General features: G+C 48.7%; 1 protein-coding gene across 5 annotated transcripts in view; it reads left to right on the top strand.

Moving 5' to 3' along the window:
• DCLK2 (doublecortin like kinase 2) overlaps positions 1-19,872 on the top strand; it is a 780,084-nt gene that overhangs the window by 580,811 nt on the left and 179,401 nt on the right. For all 5 annotated transcript variants that reach the window (XR_011282260.1, XM_069631258.1, XM_069631257.1 and 2 more), the window contains one exon: positions 18,463-18,520. Coding sequence is in view for 4 of the 5 variants with exons in the window: in XM_069631258.1 (XP_069487359.1) it covers positions 18,463-18,520 (58 nt within the window). In the remaining variant the exon portion in view is untranslated. The remainder of the gene's footprint in view (positions 1-18,462; positions 18,521-19,872) is intronic.

Below are 19,872 nucleotides of genomic sequence, written 5' to 3' on the forward strand. Positions count from 1 at the left end.
TTTGATTTAAACTGGGAACAAACGGGACATTTAGCTGAAGCTTGGCTTAAAGAAATTGAATTCTGCCTGACAACTACTGTGATGCTGGAAATGCATCTGAGGGACAGGGCCTCTGAATCCTTGTCCTTTTCTGTTTTTACCGTGTGTTCTGTTATGTTTTCTGCCCCGGAGTCCATGTGGGACTCCTGGCAGTGCAGCTCTCTTTTGGTTTGGTGAACAGACCCATGGGATACCCTTATGGCACCCATGGGTAGGGGTACAACCCTGTGCCCCTAGTGTATGTTTTTGGGCACCTGTGGGTGACCCCAGAGCAGGGTATGGGCTGGTGGCAGCTCCATGCTGAAATTGACAGGTGCTCTGGGTGTCCTCCATTTTGGGACACCCTGGCCCTGCCATTGGGATCTGTTGATTCCTGATAGGAAACAAGATGGCCCCTGTGGCCTCTTGCTTTCTATGGCCTGTTATCTTGTTTTTCCCAAAGTCCTGGGAAGCCCTGTCTCTGTCCCTTCCCCCTGACTGGCTTTTGGGTGGAAGTTCCATGTATGGTATTGTTGTGAAGGCCCAGCTAGACTGGCTGGAGCCTTCCCAGTGACTGTATGTTGTGGGTACCTCCTGTGGGTGGGACCTGGGTGAATGGAGTGTGTGACCAATATACACTTCTTGTTGTGGTTGTCTGGTTTCTGGCATGAGAGACAAAGACTGAGACAGCCCTGCCCAAAACTGGCCTGAATGCAGTGTGTAGTGTTGAATGCCTGGGTACTTGTCCCAATCCACATTCCCTGTTGTGAGTGTCTGGAAGGGAGGAGTGTGGCCTGAATGCACTGTGTGCCTGATTGGCTGACTGACTGCATGAATGCCCTGCAGTATGATTGGCTGCTGAGTGTGTGCCAGCAGCGTGGATGAGAGAGAGGATAGTATATCTGGGGACCTCTCACCACTGGAAAAGTGTTCAGAAGGGACCTTTGGTTGAGAAGCGACCATTGTGCTCCTGAAGCAGCCAGGGAGCCGAGTCTCCACTCTACGAGTAACTGGAACTGCTGATCCTCGACGTCCAGCTGGAAGAAGAAGACTTGCTGTGGCATTTGCTTCGACCGATCCGAAGGCTGTCGAATTCGTCGAGGGCTGACCCGAGAGAGGACCTGGTAAGGCGCCCTCTTCCCATGCTCCGAGGGACCATCGAGCACCGCTCCATCTTCGCCGAAGCGCCCTGGAAGACAGATCCTCGAAAGGCTGTCGACCCGAGACGGGACCGCCGAGGAGATCGAAGTGAAGCACCCGGATATCGACGCCGTCGAAGTCCATTGCCGTCGACCAGGGTTCGCAGGTTTGTGGAACCGCTGGAGGCCCGTCGAAGTTGTGTTGCCCAGCCGTGGGAACCACTTGACGTCGTGCCGCCGACGACCGGAGCCGTCCGCTCCTTTGCCTAAGAACATTCAATCGAAGGACTCTCTCGACCGCATCGTCGACCGCTTATCCTGCCGGAGAAAGTCGAGGACGACCAACGCGCCGAGGAGAAACCTGCCGGTGGGTTTCCCGCCACCCGACGACCTCAAATACTCGGACGACTCGACGCCCTTGCTGGGCTCCCGTCTCTACAATCTTTGTGGTCCAGAACTATTGTCATCGAGGTGCCCCGCACACCTCCGCCTTGCAGGACGCCGACGAGCACCGCTCGGACGAAGCTGCCGCCTCTTCGACATCGTTCTACCTCGTTTGTCGACGGACGTTCGACGCCCCGTGCCTCCCGCTTGAAAGGGAAGGCATTCAAGAAGGGCCGTCGATTCCCCGTCGCCGAACAGCGAGTCCCTCGACGTTTGTCGACGCCTTTTCGAGGAACTCGACTCCACCAGGTACATTGGGGGGGTAAAAACATTATAGGAGAAAATAAGACTTGCAGAGCAATATATGGACTGGGCTTGTGCTATATCTTTCTTTACAGGTTGCCCAGGTGGGGGGATCTCCACACAGAACTGTGCCTAGTGGTAGGGGTCAGTATTCTGCCTATTGCTCAACCATCTTATTTTCTCTCCTCTCTCTATTGCTGGTTTCACTCTATTGGTCTGTGTGACATTGTACAGTATTGTTCATGCACTTCAATGAGACCTAGGGTGGTACCACTTTAGGATTGTAAATATTTGTCATTGTAGATTTTGCCGGAGTACAAAGTGAGTTATCATGATGAATGTACATAACCTTAACTATTGATTATATAAAGACTGTGTTCTAACCAATACAGAGTGTGGATATTCCTTTGTGGGGGCTTGGGGGTACACTGTACTTAAGAACCAGCCTGCATCACCTCCTGAGAAGCTAGGCCTTGATTGCTCGACCATTGCTACCGAATAGAGAATCTTGGCTGGGGTCTCCTGTGCCTCTCCTCCACCATATAGGGAGTGGGAGTACAGACACCCCCCACCGGTCGTTGAGGCCCGTTCTCTCACACTGGTGGCAAGCGGTGGGATGCTTATGGTTTTAAGAATCAGTGTATAACCGTGCCACTTACAAAGGATATTTGCCCTTTATTGAATTAAGGTTTAGTTGTGTACAAGGTAACTGCATTACAAACAATGGAGTCTATTGCGAATGGCAAATTAACTCGGATGAGCTTGGAGGCTCTCCAGAGTGCTTGTGAAGCTAGGGAGTTAGACTTTGTGGATAAGTCTAGGGCTGAGCTGATAGCTGCCCTGGTGACTACCAGACTGATAGTGAAACTCTTGATGAGGGGGGGAATGCAACCAATGAGGACTCTGCCCCTGGGATTTCTGCTGAATCTGTTTCTGGGAATGCCGCCATTCCTGCTGCCTCTGTTCCAAACTCCAGCAATTCCTTAGAGCTTGAGTTATTAAGGATGAAATTGGCCTTTGAATACCGCAAGTTGGAAATAGATGCTGAGCTTAAGAAAGAGGAGTTGGCTCAACAAGTGGAGCTCAAGAATAGGGATCTTGAACTCAAAAATAAGGACCTTGAACTCAAGAGCCAGGACACTGAATGTCAGAGGATCCAGCAAGAGAAAGCTAGAGTGGAGACTTCAGCTAGAACCAGTGAGTGTCAGGTCCCCAGCCACCAAGTTTATGAAAGATTTGGTTGGTGTATTTGTGGAGGGTTCGGATATCCTCCAATGGATTGAAGCGTTTGAAATGGCTTGTGAAATTCATGATGTGGATAAAAGAGATTGGGCGAAGTGTTTGTTAAGCAGAGTGCCTCAAACTGGGTATGACTGTATTCTGAAGCTGAGTGTGGAAGAAAGGGGTCAGTACGAGTGTATGAAGTCTGCTTTGATTGCCAAGTTCGGCAAGACACCTACCCAATACCTTAGAAGGTTCAGGGATTTTAAGAAAAAGGAGAATATGTCTTGGGTTGACTGGGTGAGTGCTGCGCACATGAACATGATGGGGTGGATCGATGGATACAAGGTTAAGACTTTTGTTGAATTGTCCCACCTCTTGTTTTTTGAGCATTTCTCTGAAGCCTGTTCACCAGAGCTGCGTCAGTATGTGGCTGACCAGAACATTTTGGACCCCTTTAAGCTGGCTAGGTTGGCTGACAAGTGGGTCTCCCACCGGGTGTCCCCTAAGGACTCCAGTGGGAAGGACAAGGATAAAGAGAAGGGGGCCTCTCAGAAAGCTGAGGAGTCCCCCAAGCAGTCACAGTCGGGTAAACCAAAACCTTCCTCTCCTAAGACCCAAAAATCTAGTGGGGATAAGTCATCTGGGTGTGGGAATAAGAGTAGTGGTCCACCTGCTGCAAAGCAGGCTCCCAGTGGTTCCAGTACCGTACCCCGCACTCCTGGCGCTTGTTGGGACTGTGGAGCTCTGGATCACAAAAGGGGTGACCCCAAGTGTAAAGGTAAGGCACTTGGAGTACAGGCTGTCAGCCTGACCTACCCTTACCCCGTGTCTGAGGTGTAGGCCACTGTCCTCCCCTCCTCTGCCGGGATCACATTTGGTGCTCCGGTGGAGATTTCCTTAGTGTCCCTTGGGGCCTGGGACCAGTACGCGGAAGTACTGGCGACTATCCCACAGAACACCCGTAGGTTTTTGAGAAGTGTCCTCTTGAATGGCCAGCCTTCTACTGGTTTGAGAGACACTGGGGCAAGCATGACAGTGGTGGACAGGACCCTGCTCAGGCCAGAGGACTATGAAGGTGCTCCTCTGCAAACCACCAGGTTAGCTGGTGGGCCTCCCAAATTATCACCTGTAGCCTTAGTCACACTCATGATTGGCGACAAGACAGCGAAGCTTCCTCTCCTGGTTCAGGACAATGTCCCTGCTAACATTTTGTTAGGGAATGATCTAGTAGAGTTGGGGTTGATCTCGGATGGTCTTCCCATGACTGCTGCTGCGGTCACTAGGTCACAGGTGACACCGGGTCTGGCTGTGGGTCAGATACCCGAGCCAAAGGCGAGGCCTAAGGCAAGAAGGAGGAAGACCAAGAAGGCCACCTCTGTAGAGGGAGCACCTTCTCTTCCTGCTGCACCCATTGGGATCCATGCTCCGGACGGGCTGGGTCCAGTGGAAAACCCCAACTCAACTCCTTTGGGAGAAGAGGCAGAAGACTCTCCTGTGGGAGAGGTTCTCAACCCGGAGGATCATCCCGACCTTCAAAGCTTGTTAGCTGAAGGGGGACCCTCCCGGGCAGACTTCTGTAAGGGACAGAGAGAGTGCCACTCTCTCGAGGGACTGAGGAAACAGGCCCTGGCCCAGGCACAAGGAGAGGTGCCTAGGAATTTCCGGATTTATTGGGAGGGTGAGCTCCTTGTTAGTGAGCCCACTAAGCCTGAACCTGGTGCCCGCAAGAGGTTGGTGGTACCCCAGGTTTACAGGCCCTTCCTACTGCAGTTGGCGCATGAGGTGCCCTTGGCTGGTCATCTTGGGACCAAGAAGACTAAGCAGAGGCTCTCTGCCCATTTCTACTGGCCACGGATGGGAGTAGAGGTGGAGTCCCACTGCAGGACCTGCCCAACTTGTCAGTTGTCTGGCAAGACTGGAGGCAGTGTCATTGCCCCACTGCAGCCGTTGCCAGTGGTTGGCACCCCATTTGAGAGGGTGGGCATTGACATCGTCGGTCCCCTTGACCCTCCCACTTCAGGTGGACATCGGTTCATCCTGGTCTTGGTAGATCATGCCACCAGGTACCCTGAGGCGATACCCCTTCGGACGGTTACGGCCAAGGTGGTTGCCCGGGCTCTCCTGGGCATTTTCACCCGTGTTGGATTCCCCAAGGAGGTTGTCTCTGACAGAGGATCCAACTTCATGTCGAGTTACATGAAAACCATGTGGAAAGAGTGCGGGGTAACCTACAAGTTCTCCACCTCTTACCACCCCCAGACCAATGGTCTGGTTGAGAGATTTAATAAAACTCTCAAGGGCATGCTAGGGGCTTTGGAAGAACCCCTAAGGAGGAAATGGGATCTCCTCCTGCCATGCCTGCTGTTTGCTTACAGGGAGGTACCTCAAGAGGGTGTTGGTTTCAGCCCCTTTGAGTTACTCTTTGGACATCCCGTAAGGGGGCCCCTCGCCTTGATCAGAGAAGGCTTGGAAGCCACCCCTCCGGGTCCCGCCAAGCAATGGGGGACTATGTGTTAGGCCTCAGACGGAGGATGACACAGATGATGGGTCAGGCAACAGCAAATCTCAAGGCCAGCCAGGAATTGAATAAGTACTGGCCTGACCTTAAAGCCTCGCAAGTGGATTGGACTCCGGGACAGGAAATCCTTGTGATGGAGCCTACCAAGCCTAGGGCTTTGGCAGACAAGTGGACTGGACCCTTCAGGATCATCTCCAAGATGGGCGAAGTCAACTATCTGGTTGACATGGGAGCCCCTGGGGTAGCTCCTCAACTATTCCATGTCAACAGGCTCAAGCCTTTCCACAGGCGAGCGGAAGTCTCATGTCTCTTGCTAGCTTCTGGGCAAGAAGAGGATGAGAGTGAGCCCCTTCCTGACTTGCTGCATAGCAACCCTCAGGATGGCTCAGTGGAGGGAGTACATCTCTCTCCAGATTTGACAACAGAGCAACAGAGGGCCTGTAGGGCTTTGCTCCAACAGTATGCCTCTCTGTTTTCACTGAAGCCAGGCCTTACACCGTGGTGTAAGCACGAAATTGACACTGGTGACAGTGTACCTGTCAAAAGCAGGTGCTACCGTATGTCAGATACCGTCAAGAACCACATCCAGGCTGAGGTCGCCAAGATGTTGGATCTGGGTGTTATTGAGCCCTCAACCAGTCCCTGGTCCAGTCCAGTGGTCCTTGTCCCCAAGGCAAGTTCCCAGGCGGGTACCAAGGATTGGAGGTTCTGTGTGGACTACCGAGGAGTCAATGCCGTCACCAAGACTGACGCGCACCCATTGCCCAGGGCTGATGAGCTCGTGGACACCATCGGTGCTGCCAAGTTTGTGAGCCCAGAAACCAGACAACCACAACAAGAAGTGTGTATTGGTCACACACTCCATTCACCCAGGTCCCACCCACAGGAGGTACCCACAACATACAGTCACTGGGAAGGCTCCAGCCAGTCTAGCTGGGCCTTCACAACAATACCATACATGGAACTTCCACCCAACAGCCAGTCAGGGGGAAGGGACAGAGACGGGGCTTCCCAGGACTTTGGGAAAAACAAGATAACAGGCCATAGAAAGCAAGAGGCCACAGGGGCCATCTTGTTTCCTATCAGGAATCAACAGATCCCAATGGCAGGGCCAGTGTGTCCCAAAATGGAGGACACCCAGAGCACCTGTCAATTTCAGCATGGAGCTGCCACCAGCCCATACCCTGCTCTGGGGTCACCCACAGGTGCCCAAAAACATACACTAGGGGCACAGGGTTGTACCCCTACCCATGGGTGCCATAAGGGTATCCCATGGGTCTGTTCACCAAACCAAAAGAGAGCTGCACTGCCAGGAGTCCCACATGGACTCCGGGGCAGAAAACATAACAGAACACACGGTAAAAATAGAAAAGGACAAGGATTCAGAGGCCCTGTCCCTCAGATGCATTTCCAGCATCACAACTACCCCCGACAGGAGTTGAACTGGCTCAACAACTCTTCCCAGGCCTGGCTGCATCCTGCTGCCCCCACCAAAAGGAGATCACACCTCTCTGATTGAATTAAGGGAGGGGTACCTGCAGACTGCAGGAAGTTGAACAAAGCCCTGTCCTGGGCTCAGGCAAATATTATATTGGGGGGGGTCGTAAAATGGCTTCCTCTTGGGAGAAACTGGGAGGGGCAGTGCCTGTGAGAGCCAGCTGAGCTTGGGGGAAGTGGATAAACCAGAAATTCCACTATGTGTTTTGGAAAACCACACCCCTTTGGGGCCAGAGCATGATTTTAAAAAGATGGATAATTCACAGTGCGGACTTGTCAGAATTATATAAATAACGTCATCATTTTTGTGATTTTTCTGTGCACATTTTAAGAGGTGTTAGGACCCTGTGGGATGTTCTTGGGGATAGTAGCGGAAAAAAGGTTGTTACTCCAAATGTATGCATGTTAAGAATCTGACACTTTATCATCTGTAACCCATATGCCTGGTGCACATTTGTGTAAAATCTGGAAAGGTTTAGAGGTCGTTATCTGGGAGAATTCTGTCATCAGTGGACACAACATCGTACAAAGACAGGGATCGGATGGTTTGGTGCTACAGAAAATATGTTAACTGGACCTATAATATTAGAAAAATGGTACATAGATAAATATGTGTTTGGGTCAGAAATAGATTTGTGTGCAATTTGACAAGGGGAGGTTCCTCTGACCATAAAACCTACAGCATCACTCTGACACTCCATTTCTTTCCCCCAATCAAGGGAGAGAGGAGGAACTGGCCAATGATAAGTGAGAGGGGCAGGCTTAGCTAGGCCCAGTCACACACCCATTTTCAAAACACATAAAAGGAACATTGAAACCCAGGTAGAGACATTCACTTTCCAATTTCTTGCGGGACGCTTTGCCGGGAGACTTCAGACTTCACATCGAGAGATCCAGACTTCACATTCAGAGATCCAGACTTCAAATCCATCAATCTCCAGAGACCAGAAATTAACTCGAGAATTTGTAGCAGAGGCCTGAATCCACAAGCTGAATCCTCTTCAGCAGGCCTCAAAACCAACCAAACTATTCAACAGCCAGGCGAGCTGTTTGAATTCTTTGCCAAGAACTTTTTGCAAGAACCTGTAGCAGTATCCAGAAAGCAGTGCTGTATCCGGAACCAGAGAGAACCAGAGACCAGACACTGTGAGCAGAACCACCAGAAGTCCCGTTCAACCAGTTGACCAGATCCGTGACGAGGCCCATTCCTGTCCAAAATCTAGTGTGAGTACCCAGCTAGCACTGTTCCAAAACCAATCTCTTAGTGTAAAATAATCTAATTAAAACTATTTTAACCTATTTAGAACTACCTCATAGGAATCATGTGTGTCATTCTGTCCTTTTTAAAGCTGAAAACTGTCATCTGCCATTTTGAACTTTTAAATTTTAAATCTGAAAAACTACCTTCACAAAATCGTCCGTATCTCTGGAACCGTTCCTAGGAACGAAGTTTAACTGTCATTTTAAAGCTTAGCATCTAAGCTTTCCAACGAACCTAGAACCGACTTCCTACTCCTTATAGTGCCTCTGTAATTATGCTCAACGCGCTCGACTAATTTGCCGCGATTTGACATTTGCAATCATTCCAGCCACGTGTGAAAATATTTGCCTTTGCTTTCATCCTTGAAATTCGTTTTTAACCTGCTAATTACTCATAGAGCATTGCTAAAGTGAGCCTGAACTAATATAAACTAGATATCACCCACCCTGAACCTCTAGAGGGAATTAAAAGCCTTTTTAGCACATTTCTTACTTCATTGTCATCACATTCAAAGCATTTTGGGCCTGTGTTTTAAAATCATACCTGTTTTTCTCTAAGCTTGCTAGGGGGGAACTGCGTTTCGTATTGCATTTTGTTGGGATTCTTGAAGACTGTGTGCTCTCCTTCCATTTCTTACATTGCATAGGAGGGGGGTGAATTACCAGAGAAAAAGTGATTATATTATCTTTTGCTAAAATCATATCCAGTTATTTTCTGTACTGCATTTCATTCATCATTGCATTGTCCTTGAAGCCATAAAGACATTCTCTACCACCTTATTTTTCTTTTCTTATTCATAAGTAACCAAGAACTGTGCTACTGTAGGATTACCTATTGCTGATTACTGCTCATATTCACATCCATTATCAATTTATTTATAGAAGTGTGATATATATATATTGTTTCATTTTTTCAAATAAACCTTTTAAATTTGCAAAACAAGCCTACTTCTTGGCTCAGTGGGGACAAGGGGGATTCTAAGAGAGGGGAGTTTATAAAAGGGTTCATCATCCAGATTATAACTTGCCATAAAAATATATAAATAAGGGCTTCCCTTGGGCTTCCCAGACAAGGCACTGACTCAGTGGGATTGCTTGATTGGAGTCACTTACAATAGCCCCCTTAGCCCCCCCCTAGCAACGCCCCCGATCACACAGCTACTACATTGGCAGCAATAAAGGCAATTTCCAAAACTGGACACAAACAATCAATGTACCAGTACATTCCAGTACAAAAGAGGAAAACCATCTATGTACAAAGCAGCATGGAAACAAGACTTTTTCTTTTTTTTTTTTAACTCCGTTTATTTATATAACACACAGGAGAGCATATATATCAACATTTGTTTGCAGCCCCTTAAGAATACAGATTGGCATCATTCCCCCCCCCTCCCCCATTATCCCAAGGTGGGCCTCTGTTCCAGTCTCAATGGGCCGGATCAGGCACTGGCAGTTCGCTGGTGACGTGAAGGGCTCTCGTGATCAAGCGTGGCTTGTAGGTCAGAGCCGGATAGTTCTGATCATATTCTAACAGCGGGCCCAAATGTTTATAAAGCGATGGAGGAGGCCCGTTTTGGCGGCTGTGACCTTTTCGGCGATTAGGATATCCCAGATTTTGATCCACCAGAGGGCCACCGTGATTTTGGCAGCCAGCAGAAGTTGGCTTATCAGTGCTGCCATCTGTCCTGACCTTGGGTAGGAGTCTGAGGTCAGGATCCCCAGAAGAACCTGTTCGGGGGCCAGCGGAATCATCACCTGGGTGATATCCTTTATTGCGGTGAGGCAGTGGGACCAGAACACCTTTATCTTTGGGCATGTCCACCACATGTGGAAGTAGGATCCTGGGAGGCCGCAGAGATGCCAGCAGTGTGGATCCAGCGCCGGCTGGAAGTGGTGGAGGCGCGGAGGGGGGCGAGTACCAGTGCAACAGTTTGTGGGCGCATTCCCGATTAGTGATGCAGAGGGAGGCCATACGCGTTCTCGTCCAAATGTCCGTCTAGGTATGGTCCTCTATATCGTGACCTAGGTCCACCTCCCATTGGGCCATGTACGAGGGCTTTTTGAGGAAAGGGTCCTCCTGCAATAGTTTATAGAGGGCCGAAATCTTCCCCCGGGCTGGCAGGTCATTTATTGTGAGTTCCAGGGGTGCGGGGGCTCGAGTTGCTGCCGCTCGGATTTGGGGGTGGGAGCACCAGTGCCTCATTTGTGCGTAGGAAAACCTGTCCGTTTCAGCGAGTTGAAAGGCTGCTTTGCATTGTTCGAAAGTGCAGGGGGTGCCCTCCACAAAGAGCTGCCCCAGTGATTCAAGGCCCCCTGCTACCCAGGTTCTAAAGTTCCTTGGGCAGGTGCATGGGGAGAACGCTGGTTTAAAAAAGATTGGAGAAAATGTGCTCAAGTCCCCTGGGATACCTTTGTGTCTGCAGTCCCAGTCCCTCAATGATTGTTTTGTTGAAGTCAGTACGTCTGGCCAGGTTCGGTGCAGCGCAGGGGGGGATGAAAGGGAGGAAGCGGATGGGGGGAGAGGAAGACTGGAATGTTGAATCTCCACCCACTTTGGGCGCTCCGAAGCGATTCCCCATGCTTGGAAGTGGGCCAGCTGCGCCGCAATTTGGTATTTGATGAGGTCTGGAACCCCCAGTCCTCCCAGTTTCGCACTGGTCATCATGGTTCTACGGGGGATACGTGCTTTCCTGCCTTTCCAGATAAAGTCAATCATTTTCAGTTGAAGCTGCTGCAGAGGGGGAAGCTGGATTGAGGCGGGGAGAGAGAGCAGGCGTAAAGGAACCCGTGGAGAAGCTTCATCTTTCATGCTGTGATGCGGCCTTTAAGGGAGATCTCCTGCGATTGCCAGCGGTTAAGGTCCCTTTCCAATTCTGCGAAGAGGAGGTGGAAATTTGTCTGATATACTTTTGCTGGTTGGGCGGGGATGTGGACCCCCATGTATGGTATGGATGTAGCACTCCATTGGATTGGGCTTTGCTTCTCTAGGGATTCCAATTCACCTGGGCCCAGCCTCACCCATAGGGCCACCGACTTTCCAAAGTTGATGGCGAAGCCTGCTACCCACCCGTCGTTATGAATTTCAGCTAGGGCTGCCTTCATGGAAGCTTAAATGTCAGTGATGGTCAAGAGGACATCATCTGCATAGAGAGCAATCTTGTGTTGGGTGTGGCCTATCTGAGGGCCTCTAATCTGTGGGCTTCGGCGGATGCATTGGGTGAGGGGTTCCATGGCCAGGGCGAAGAGTAGGGGGGGCAGAGGGCACCCTTGCCTCGTACCGCATGTGAGAGGGATCGGGTCCGATAAGTGGCTGTTGACTCGCAACCGAGTCTTGGGGGTTTGATAATTAGCCAGAGTCATTCTCTGGAAAGTCAGGCCAAAATTGAAGGCCTCGAACGAGGCGTAAGTAAATCCAGTCCACTTTGTCGAAGGCTTTGGTTGCGTCGAGGGCCAGCAGGGCAAGTTGTTGTGCGTCCAGATTGGCAACCTCTATAAGGTCTAGTGCCCTCCGGATGTTGTCCTTTGTTGACCTGTGGGTTATAAACCCGGTCTGGTCTGGGTCTATAATGCCGGCGAGGATAGGCGCTAGGCGGTTGGCCAGGATCTTGGAGTATATGTTGGCGTCCAGATTTAGTAATGAGATGGGTCTATACGAACTATTATCCTTGGGTTCTTTTCCGGGGTTGCGGATGAGGATTGTAATGGACTCCTGCATCGTCAGGGTGAACTCCAGTGACGGCAAACGAGTTGAAAAGACGAGTTAATGGGGCCACCAGTTCGGGGGGGGATAGCTTGTAGAATCGGGTGGAGAACCTGTCTGTGCCTGTGGCTCTGGATTGCAGGCTTTTTATGGCTTCCTCGACTTCCTCGCTTGTTATGGGACTTTCGAGTCCTTCCCCGTCCGCGGGCGTGAGGGGAGGAAGCGTTGCCTTTCGGATGTAGGGCTGTTGTTCGTCTTGGTCCCTCGGGACTGCTGTCATTATCTCCGTTAGGTGGGCTACCGCTAGGTGTAACTTCTCCCGCTCTGCGAATTGAGTCACCCCTTGCAGGTCGCGGAGGCCCAGGATGGAATTTCTGGACTTCGCTTTGGCTAGCTTATTTACCAACAGCTTATTAGCTTTGTTGTTATGGACGTAGTACCATTTCAAATAGCTTCCAATGGGAGGTATAAACTCTTAACCTAGGCCTCCAACGGGGGGCCAGAACTGCGGCCAGGGTAGCCGAAGTTAAAGTTTCAGTAAGTCCCTTGGCCATTCAGGCTGTCATCAGCCAACATAATTCACTCCAGGGGCAAAACGGTGACATCCACCTAAACGAGACTTTTTTTAAAGCAAAATTCAAAAACACTTTCCAGTTTACACGGGCTACTACAAAATGGCTTCCACTATGACAGGCTTTTCACCATGAAGCACTCTTTCTACATCACAGAGAAGCTGATTGACACAGGGTCTCTCTGCTGCAAGAGCCCTCGTAATTTATAAAATGGGTAGCCTTTGCGAGATGCACATCTTGGGGTTTATTGGGCGAGTTATCAATACTTCAGTGAATTCCATTGCTCATGCTGAGATTTTAGGTAAGTGGCTAAATGCGAGCGATTCTTAGACTTGTGGGCTGCAGGGCCTGACCAAGATATCAATTTTTATCCCAACAGTAAAAGTGAGAAAACAAAAACAAAACTGGCCAAAGAATTAGATGAACGTCTTCTCGCTCATCCCACTTCTTGCAGACCCTCATCCAAATGGCTGTTTGAGATCTAGCAGAGAAACGGTGGGAAGGGGGCGGGGCTGTGGTGGATATTTTAACTGAGAGAGAGATTAGGCTCACTGGACAAAGGGAGTAAGTGAGCTTCACTTTAGAGACCTGCAAATGAGGCTTTGTACAGATGGGAGCGCGCTTGAAAATATCCTATTTTTTTCACAAGCTGCCATCTGGCTACCTTCTTTCATGTAATCCCTTTAAGGCTAACAATTCAGGGTATAAGCTTTTAATTGCTTAACAGGGTTATCAAATAACTTTAATGTATTGGTGTGGCACCCTTTACACACCGACATATGCTCCTTACTGCAATAGGGTCGTGCACCCAAGAGGGGCCTCCATTGACATGGGTCGAGCATGTGAAACACTTGTGTATAGGCACGCTATAACTGTCATATATCATATCGTGGAAAAAGTGTCTAAATTACCAAAAGCTGGGGATCTGTGTGCTGTGACCGCATAACACATACAATATGAGAGTATAACTGTGTGGTACCCCCGTTAGAAATATAAGGAGCATAGAACTTGCGAGGTTTGTGCTTTTTGTGTCTGTGAGTGGGTATTTGTTGTACCAGAGATGTCTTTCCTTAAATTCAACACCTGGAAGATGCCCCAGCCATCTGAGGAATTATGAAGCACGCAGACCTACTGCGCCTGCCGGCTCAGTGCATGGGATCCGCTTATACTTCAGTTCTGTGCAAAGATGGTGGCTAGTCTGTACTGGGTGTACATTGTTGGGGATTTCAGGGAACTGTCCGGGTCAAATCTGCTTCGGAAGCTAAAGTCGTACTGCAAGTAATATCTGATCTTTTAACGCCAGTCCCATTGATCAGGCAGTGCGTTTTCACACCGAGTCTGCAGAGAAATCCAATTACTCCTCAGCCTTCTCTCTTGGTACAGGGTGGCATCTTCATCTCGATCATAGCAGGGGCTGGTGGCATGTCCAACTGAAGGTTGTGGTTGTAGCTTGTTTTCCAAACTGGACTTTAGAGTGAAGCTGAGATTTCCTCAATTCGCCAGATTGTCATGTCCTCAAGGGCATCTGCCAGTTTGCGCTTAAAGAAGTCGTCAGCATAAGGAGTGGACATGGGAGAAGGAAGGAGACTGGACCAGCATGATGTTTGGGGCCCAAGAGTTACTTTTGATTGGGCAGGCTCTTGATTTGCTCAAAGATAATCGTGCAGTAGGGTTTTGTTTTGTCAGCTCCTCGGCCACTCTCATTCTGTGACAGCACCTACATTTTGACAAATGACGATCACAATGAATTAATCTGGTGTTTTGCCCAGCCTTGCATTAAAATTGCATCCCTTTCTAACCTCAGGAACTTAGCACAGAATGTTCCTCAGTAGAAAGTCAAACATGTGTGGGCTTTAATGGACATTGTAACATGTGTGGGCTTTAATGGACATTGTAACATGTGTGGGTGTCAATGGACATTGCAACATGTGTTGGCGTTAATGGACATTGGAACATGTGCCTGCCATAATGGACATTGCAAGAAACTGAGCCTTGGTCCTTTGTAAGAGGGGCTTCTTATCTCTCAAAAGAAGAGAGTCCACATTGAAGCGCGTGTCTCTGCTGCATCTAACAACTCGGCCGAACTCTTTAAAATCTGCAAGGAGCTGGCCAACCCTGCTGCAGTCTCTACCCCTCCTGTTGCCTCCCAGGCTCTTTGCAATGCCCTGGCCTCTCACTTAATTAAAAAAACCGAGGACATCCTGTCCACCCTCTCCACTCTGACCCCTCCTCTCCCCATCTGTGCTTGCTGACCCTCCTTTAGCCACCCCCCCACCATCCTTCTCGTCCTTTCCTCTTTTCTCCCCTCACAAGGTCACTAGACAAGTCCGATCTATGAAAGCCTCGTCAAAACAGGTTCATCCCTGTTCCTCTAAAAGCATCAAGGACCACATTGACACCCTCGCTCCGGCCTTTGCTGATTTTTGCAACCACTCCTTTGCCTCAGGATCCTTCCCCTCCCCTCTGAAGCACTCCCTTGTGCATCCTCTTCTCAAGAAACCCACAGCTGATCCTTCTTGTCCAGCTAACTATCGCCCAATTTCCATTACTCCCTTTCTAGGCAAACTCCTGGAAAATTTGGCCATCTCTCAGTTTAACCTTCATTCCAATTCTGTTGGCTGTCTCCATGACCACCAGTCTGGCTTCAGAGCTGCCAGAAGCACGGAAACGTCTCTCCTGAACATCCGTGAAGATCTGCTCTCCAACCTTGACTCTAACATTCCCTCTGTCCGCCTCAATCTCTCTTCTGCCTTCGACACGGTTAAACCATACCATCCTGCTCAACCACCTCCGTGAAAACCTGGGTATCGCTGATCAGGCTCTGGCCTGGCTGACCTCTTTCCTCTCTGATCGACCCTCCCAGGTCCAAATTGGGTCCTCCCTATCATCTATCTTCCTCTCTACCTGTGGTATTCCCCAGGGGTCTAACCTCTCGCCCTGGCTTTTCAACCAATACCTGGCAACTCTCGCCCACTGCATTGCCATTTTCTGCTAAAATTTCCAGTGCTACGCTGACGAGACACCACTCATTTTCAGGCTGCCCTCGGCTACCTTCTCTCCCATCTCTGATTGCCTAACTGCCATTCAAAATTGGTGTGCCGCCAATGATCTTTGTCTGAATGCCAGCAAGACTGAGATCCTCCTCATCGGCACACCTTCACCATCCTTTCCCCCTCACTCTCTGGCCGGCTTCCCTTGGCCCTCCTCCTACGCCCAACTACGAGGCTAAGAACCTCTGGGTCATCTTTGATTCCACCCTTTCCTTCTCCGCCCACATCTCCAAGGTCTGTAAAAAGTCAAACTTCCTACTGCACCTCCTCAGAGGTACTCTGCCTTTCCTCTGCTTCCCCCAGAAGTTCATAGTATCGCAAGCTCTGGTTCTCTCTAGGTTGGACTATTGGAACAGCCTCTTTCTAAATCTACCCGCCTCTACTCTACGCCCTCTGCAACTAATCCAGACCAGGACTGCAAGACTTGTCCTTGGCCTCAAGCCCTGGGATTGTATCTCTCCAGCTCTGAAATCTCTCCATTGGCTCCCACTGGATGCAAGGATTAAATTCAAAACCCTCTGCATTGTCCACAAGGCTTTCTAGGGCATGGGTCCAAAATACCTTCAGCTATCCCTCTGCAAATACCTCCCCTCTCGAGCTCTTCACTCCTCTACCTCTAACTCCCCCGCGGTCAGTTGTTTTTTAAAAGAAACGAGCTGGGGGTAGATCTCCGTCTTCGGCTGGGGCCTCCCCCTGGAACAGCCTCCCTGCCACCCTAAAATTTAAGCAGAACCATCTCCGGTTCCGGAAGCACCTCAAGAAGTTCCTCTATTCTTCTGCCTTTGCTCCCCCTCTCCCCTGTTGATCTGTTCTCTCTTGGCACTGTGCACCTGGCCACCGACCCGCACTGCCTCGGGGCCACCCCTTGCACTGGGGTCTGTATCTGTACCTATACAGCACCCCCGTTTTCTTCCTGCACTTATCAGACCTACCCTGTCTGCTGCCTTAAACCCAGCACTTGTAAATTGCTGGCTGCACTACCACTGTTTGTTGCCTTTATTATTTATGTATTTATTATTATTTATCTGTTTCTCCTCTGCTTCGCACTTTCCACTTCTCCCCCCCTTACATGCACTTTTCACCTTTCACCTCTCCCATGCACTTGCGCGTTCTCAATGTCACTGGGCCTAGTAAGATTGCTGTTTTGTTCAACCCTGTTCCCCTCCCTTGCCTTGTTGTGCTCTGAAACACTTGTGTACGAGCGTGATAGAAATAAAATATCAATTACCAGCCTGTTTCCAGCTCCAGAGTGGAGGTCTTCATTGTTGACATTTAATTGCTGGGTGGTATGTTGGTGGGCCATCTCAGAACATCTTTCTAACGATTGGAGTGGAATCTTTCACCTTCCATTCATCCGGCAGACTGAGTAGAAGTGGTTGCTGGCCACCCTCCCAGCTTATCAAAGATTTAGCTTCCAAAATATCAAAGGCAACATCCTACTAGCCTAAATTGTGTTTATTTTTCATTAAAATTCGAGGCCACGCACAGGCTTTTACATAGGTCTAGGTGCAGAGGATTATTAACGTGATCCTGACTTTCCGTCTGATTCTGTCAATGCAGAGTCCCTCCTCTCGGGGGATTTAACTGCTTGCCCCCCAGCTCTGTAATCTACATCCCAATCTCCATTGCTTCCTTCTAGGAACTGGACCCGATGACCCAGAAATCTGAACTAGGTCACATGTCGACCTTTTGTAGTTCGGAAACCTAGTAAGGCATCAGACCAGGATAGCAACAGGTTTGTGCTGTGGACTTTGGTTAAATAATGTGCAATATAAAGTGCAGTTCAGCTGTCCAGTCATGATGCTGAGCGTCTGCAGTGCTAAGGGGACCTTTATTAACTGCACCCAAAACAAAACGTACTTGTGCAGCTGTTAAGTCCCAATAGCAGTTGACATTGTGCCAAAATGTGTGTTAGTGCTTCCATATGCACAAATCGAGTAACCTTGGCACGGTCTGTTTTCAAATTGTATTTTTAAATTGGGACTTGGTCTGAATGATAATGCATTTGAGATGTTCTGAAGTTACTAAAAATGTGTGCTGTTTAAGGAACCTGTTTCAGTTGGTAAATTGTATCCACTCCTGGGGAATGTATTAATCTACTGGCTGTCCGCTGGCCACAGTGGACAGCCAGCACTGCACAACAATGCCCTCTTCCACTGCAGTATAATACATTTGGATTTTCAAAGGCCTCCTACTTTTGAAATACTGACGATCTATAATGTCTGATCCCATGTGATCTAGCCAGCAAAAGGGACATTGAAATACTGCACTGAGTAATTAACCCACATTCAATCAATGTAATACTTTCTATGTACCTTATGCTATTGGAACTCCTAACTAGATGACATTTTAAAATGGGTAGTATTAAAAACACTGCATGTTCATACCAGCTATTATAGAAACAATACATCAAGAGGTCCAGAGTTGTAATGCTCTCTACCATGTATGATCGCAAGACTTCTGATCTCCCCGTACAATAATGGTGACTGCAACAACCACCCGGGCTCGAGGGATTTTCCATGGGCACCACGTTGATTGGAAGTATTTTGGGGTGGAGTATTGGCAACACAAGGGGCACTATGTGACCAGCTGTCCCCCCAGTTCCCTAAAGCAGAACCTCCATAAAGGGATAAGGTTCCCCGTCTCGCTCCTTGATCATAGCGCTGATGGGTAATTGGTTACTCTCTTTACATTTGTTGCTCCGCAGAGAGCCATTCAGTTGTGCCCGTTGATGAATCAGATTTATGAGACCGGATAAAGAAGATGACGCGTTGATGGAATTTGTTTTCTATTTCAGTGCCACTGGAAAAGAGTTTGCCCTGAAGATCATAGACAAGGCAAAGTGCTGTGGGAAGGTAATGTACAGCCCCTTTCATTGAAGAAGTGGAGACTGATTGGATGTAACCTGGAGTGTTTTCTAATGAGCAAGCCCTTCAACCCATGTTCAATGTATTCTTTTGGGAGATGTTAGTTCCGAGAAGGACCTCATATGAACACTTTCCATTATGAGGAAGATGCGATATTGTGCCTCACCTGTTAAGAGCATTATATATAATGCTAAACCTCAAACAGTAAAACAGCACAACTCTGTATTATCTGTATATATAAAACAGAATGTATGTATGTGCGTGTGTATGTTTGTCCTGCTACACAAATCCACACCGTTCAACCCACTGCTACCAGATTTTGCATGGGTTCCTCATTTGTCTGGGGCAAAATTGTAGTCGGTTTGGATGCAACAAATGTACTCTGTAGACACCCTCGATTACTGTTGCTCACCACGATTCACTACAGTAGCTACTAGAAGAAGGAGGCAACATTTTGAAAAGTGTCTGAAGCTAAATGTTCGATATGTTGTTTATTCCTTTTTAAATGTATTACTACTGTATACAGTTTGAAAGTGTTTATTAAAGCATTTTTAAAGGGCATAAAAAAGAATGTAAACATTTTTATATCACTCCACTTCAAATATGAGAAATGGCAAGGTTACAGTTTACTAAGTTAATTCACGGGAAGATGGCACATACAATCTTTCTTGGACATTTTCTTAAATGTGATGAAGCTATTAAGTAACTGAAAGATGTCGCACAAAAAACAAACATCACTTGGAAAGGCTCCATCTGATGCAAAGCGAGAATCAATATCAAGTGCTTCTGAAACACAACAACAAACAGCAGCATGACTTGCCGACCAGGGGACAAGGGCAACTTTCTCCAGGCCACATGAGACACCACTCAATCAGGACACTGGCAACGCCGGGAACCCCAGCTAGTCTTTCATAAAAACGAATGGATTTAAAACTAATACTTCTCGCGTGCAGAGAGCAGTGTGCTTGAAGTATTACACATATATTGTTGACCAGTGCATGTGCAAACATTGCATAACATCCATTAACAAAATGTATGTTCTGCAGACATTCCCAGAAGGGAGTTCCTCTCCTTCTCTGGCAGTACAGTATGTCAGCCCAGTATCATGCGGGCGGTTTTATCAGTGTGCCAGAATCCATCCAATTCATAACTGGAAAACCCCAAATAACCAGTAGTCTTGGGCACCGGCCATTCATCAGGTAGCCAATCCATGCTCTAAACCTCGATTGGGTCGTTAAGAGTTAGTAGGCACGTTTGGGGATTATGTTTCAGGTGGAAAGAGTGATGTATAACCAGGATCGCCCTCTTGCACAGGAATAACAGGTAAGAGATTTGCAAAA

Source organism: Ambystoma mexicanum, chromosome 6q (assembly GCF_040938575.1).
Source record: "Ambystoma mexicanum isolate Mex_15411 chromosome 6q, UKY_AmexF1_1, whole genome shotgun sequence".
Classification (NCBI taxonomy): Eukaryota; Metazoa; Chordata; class Amphibia; order Caudata; family Ambystomatidae; genus Ambystoma; species Ambystoma mexicanum.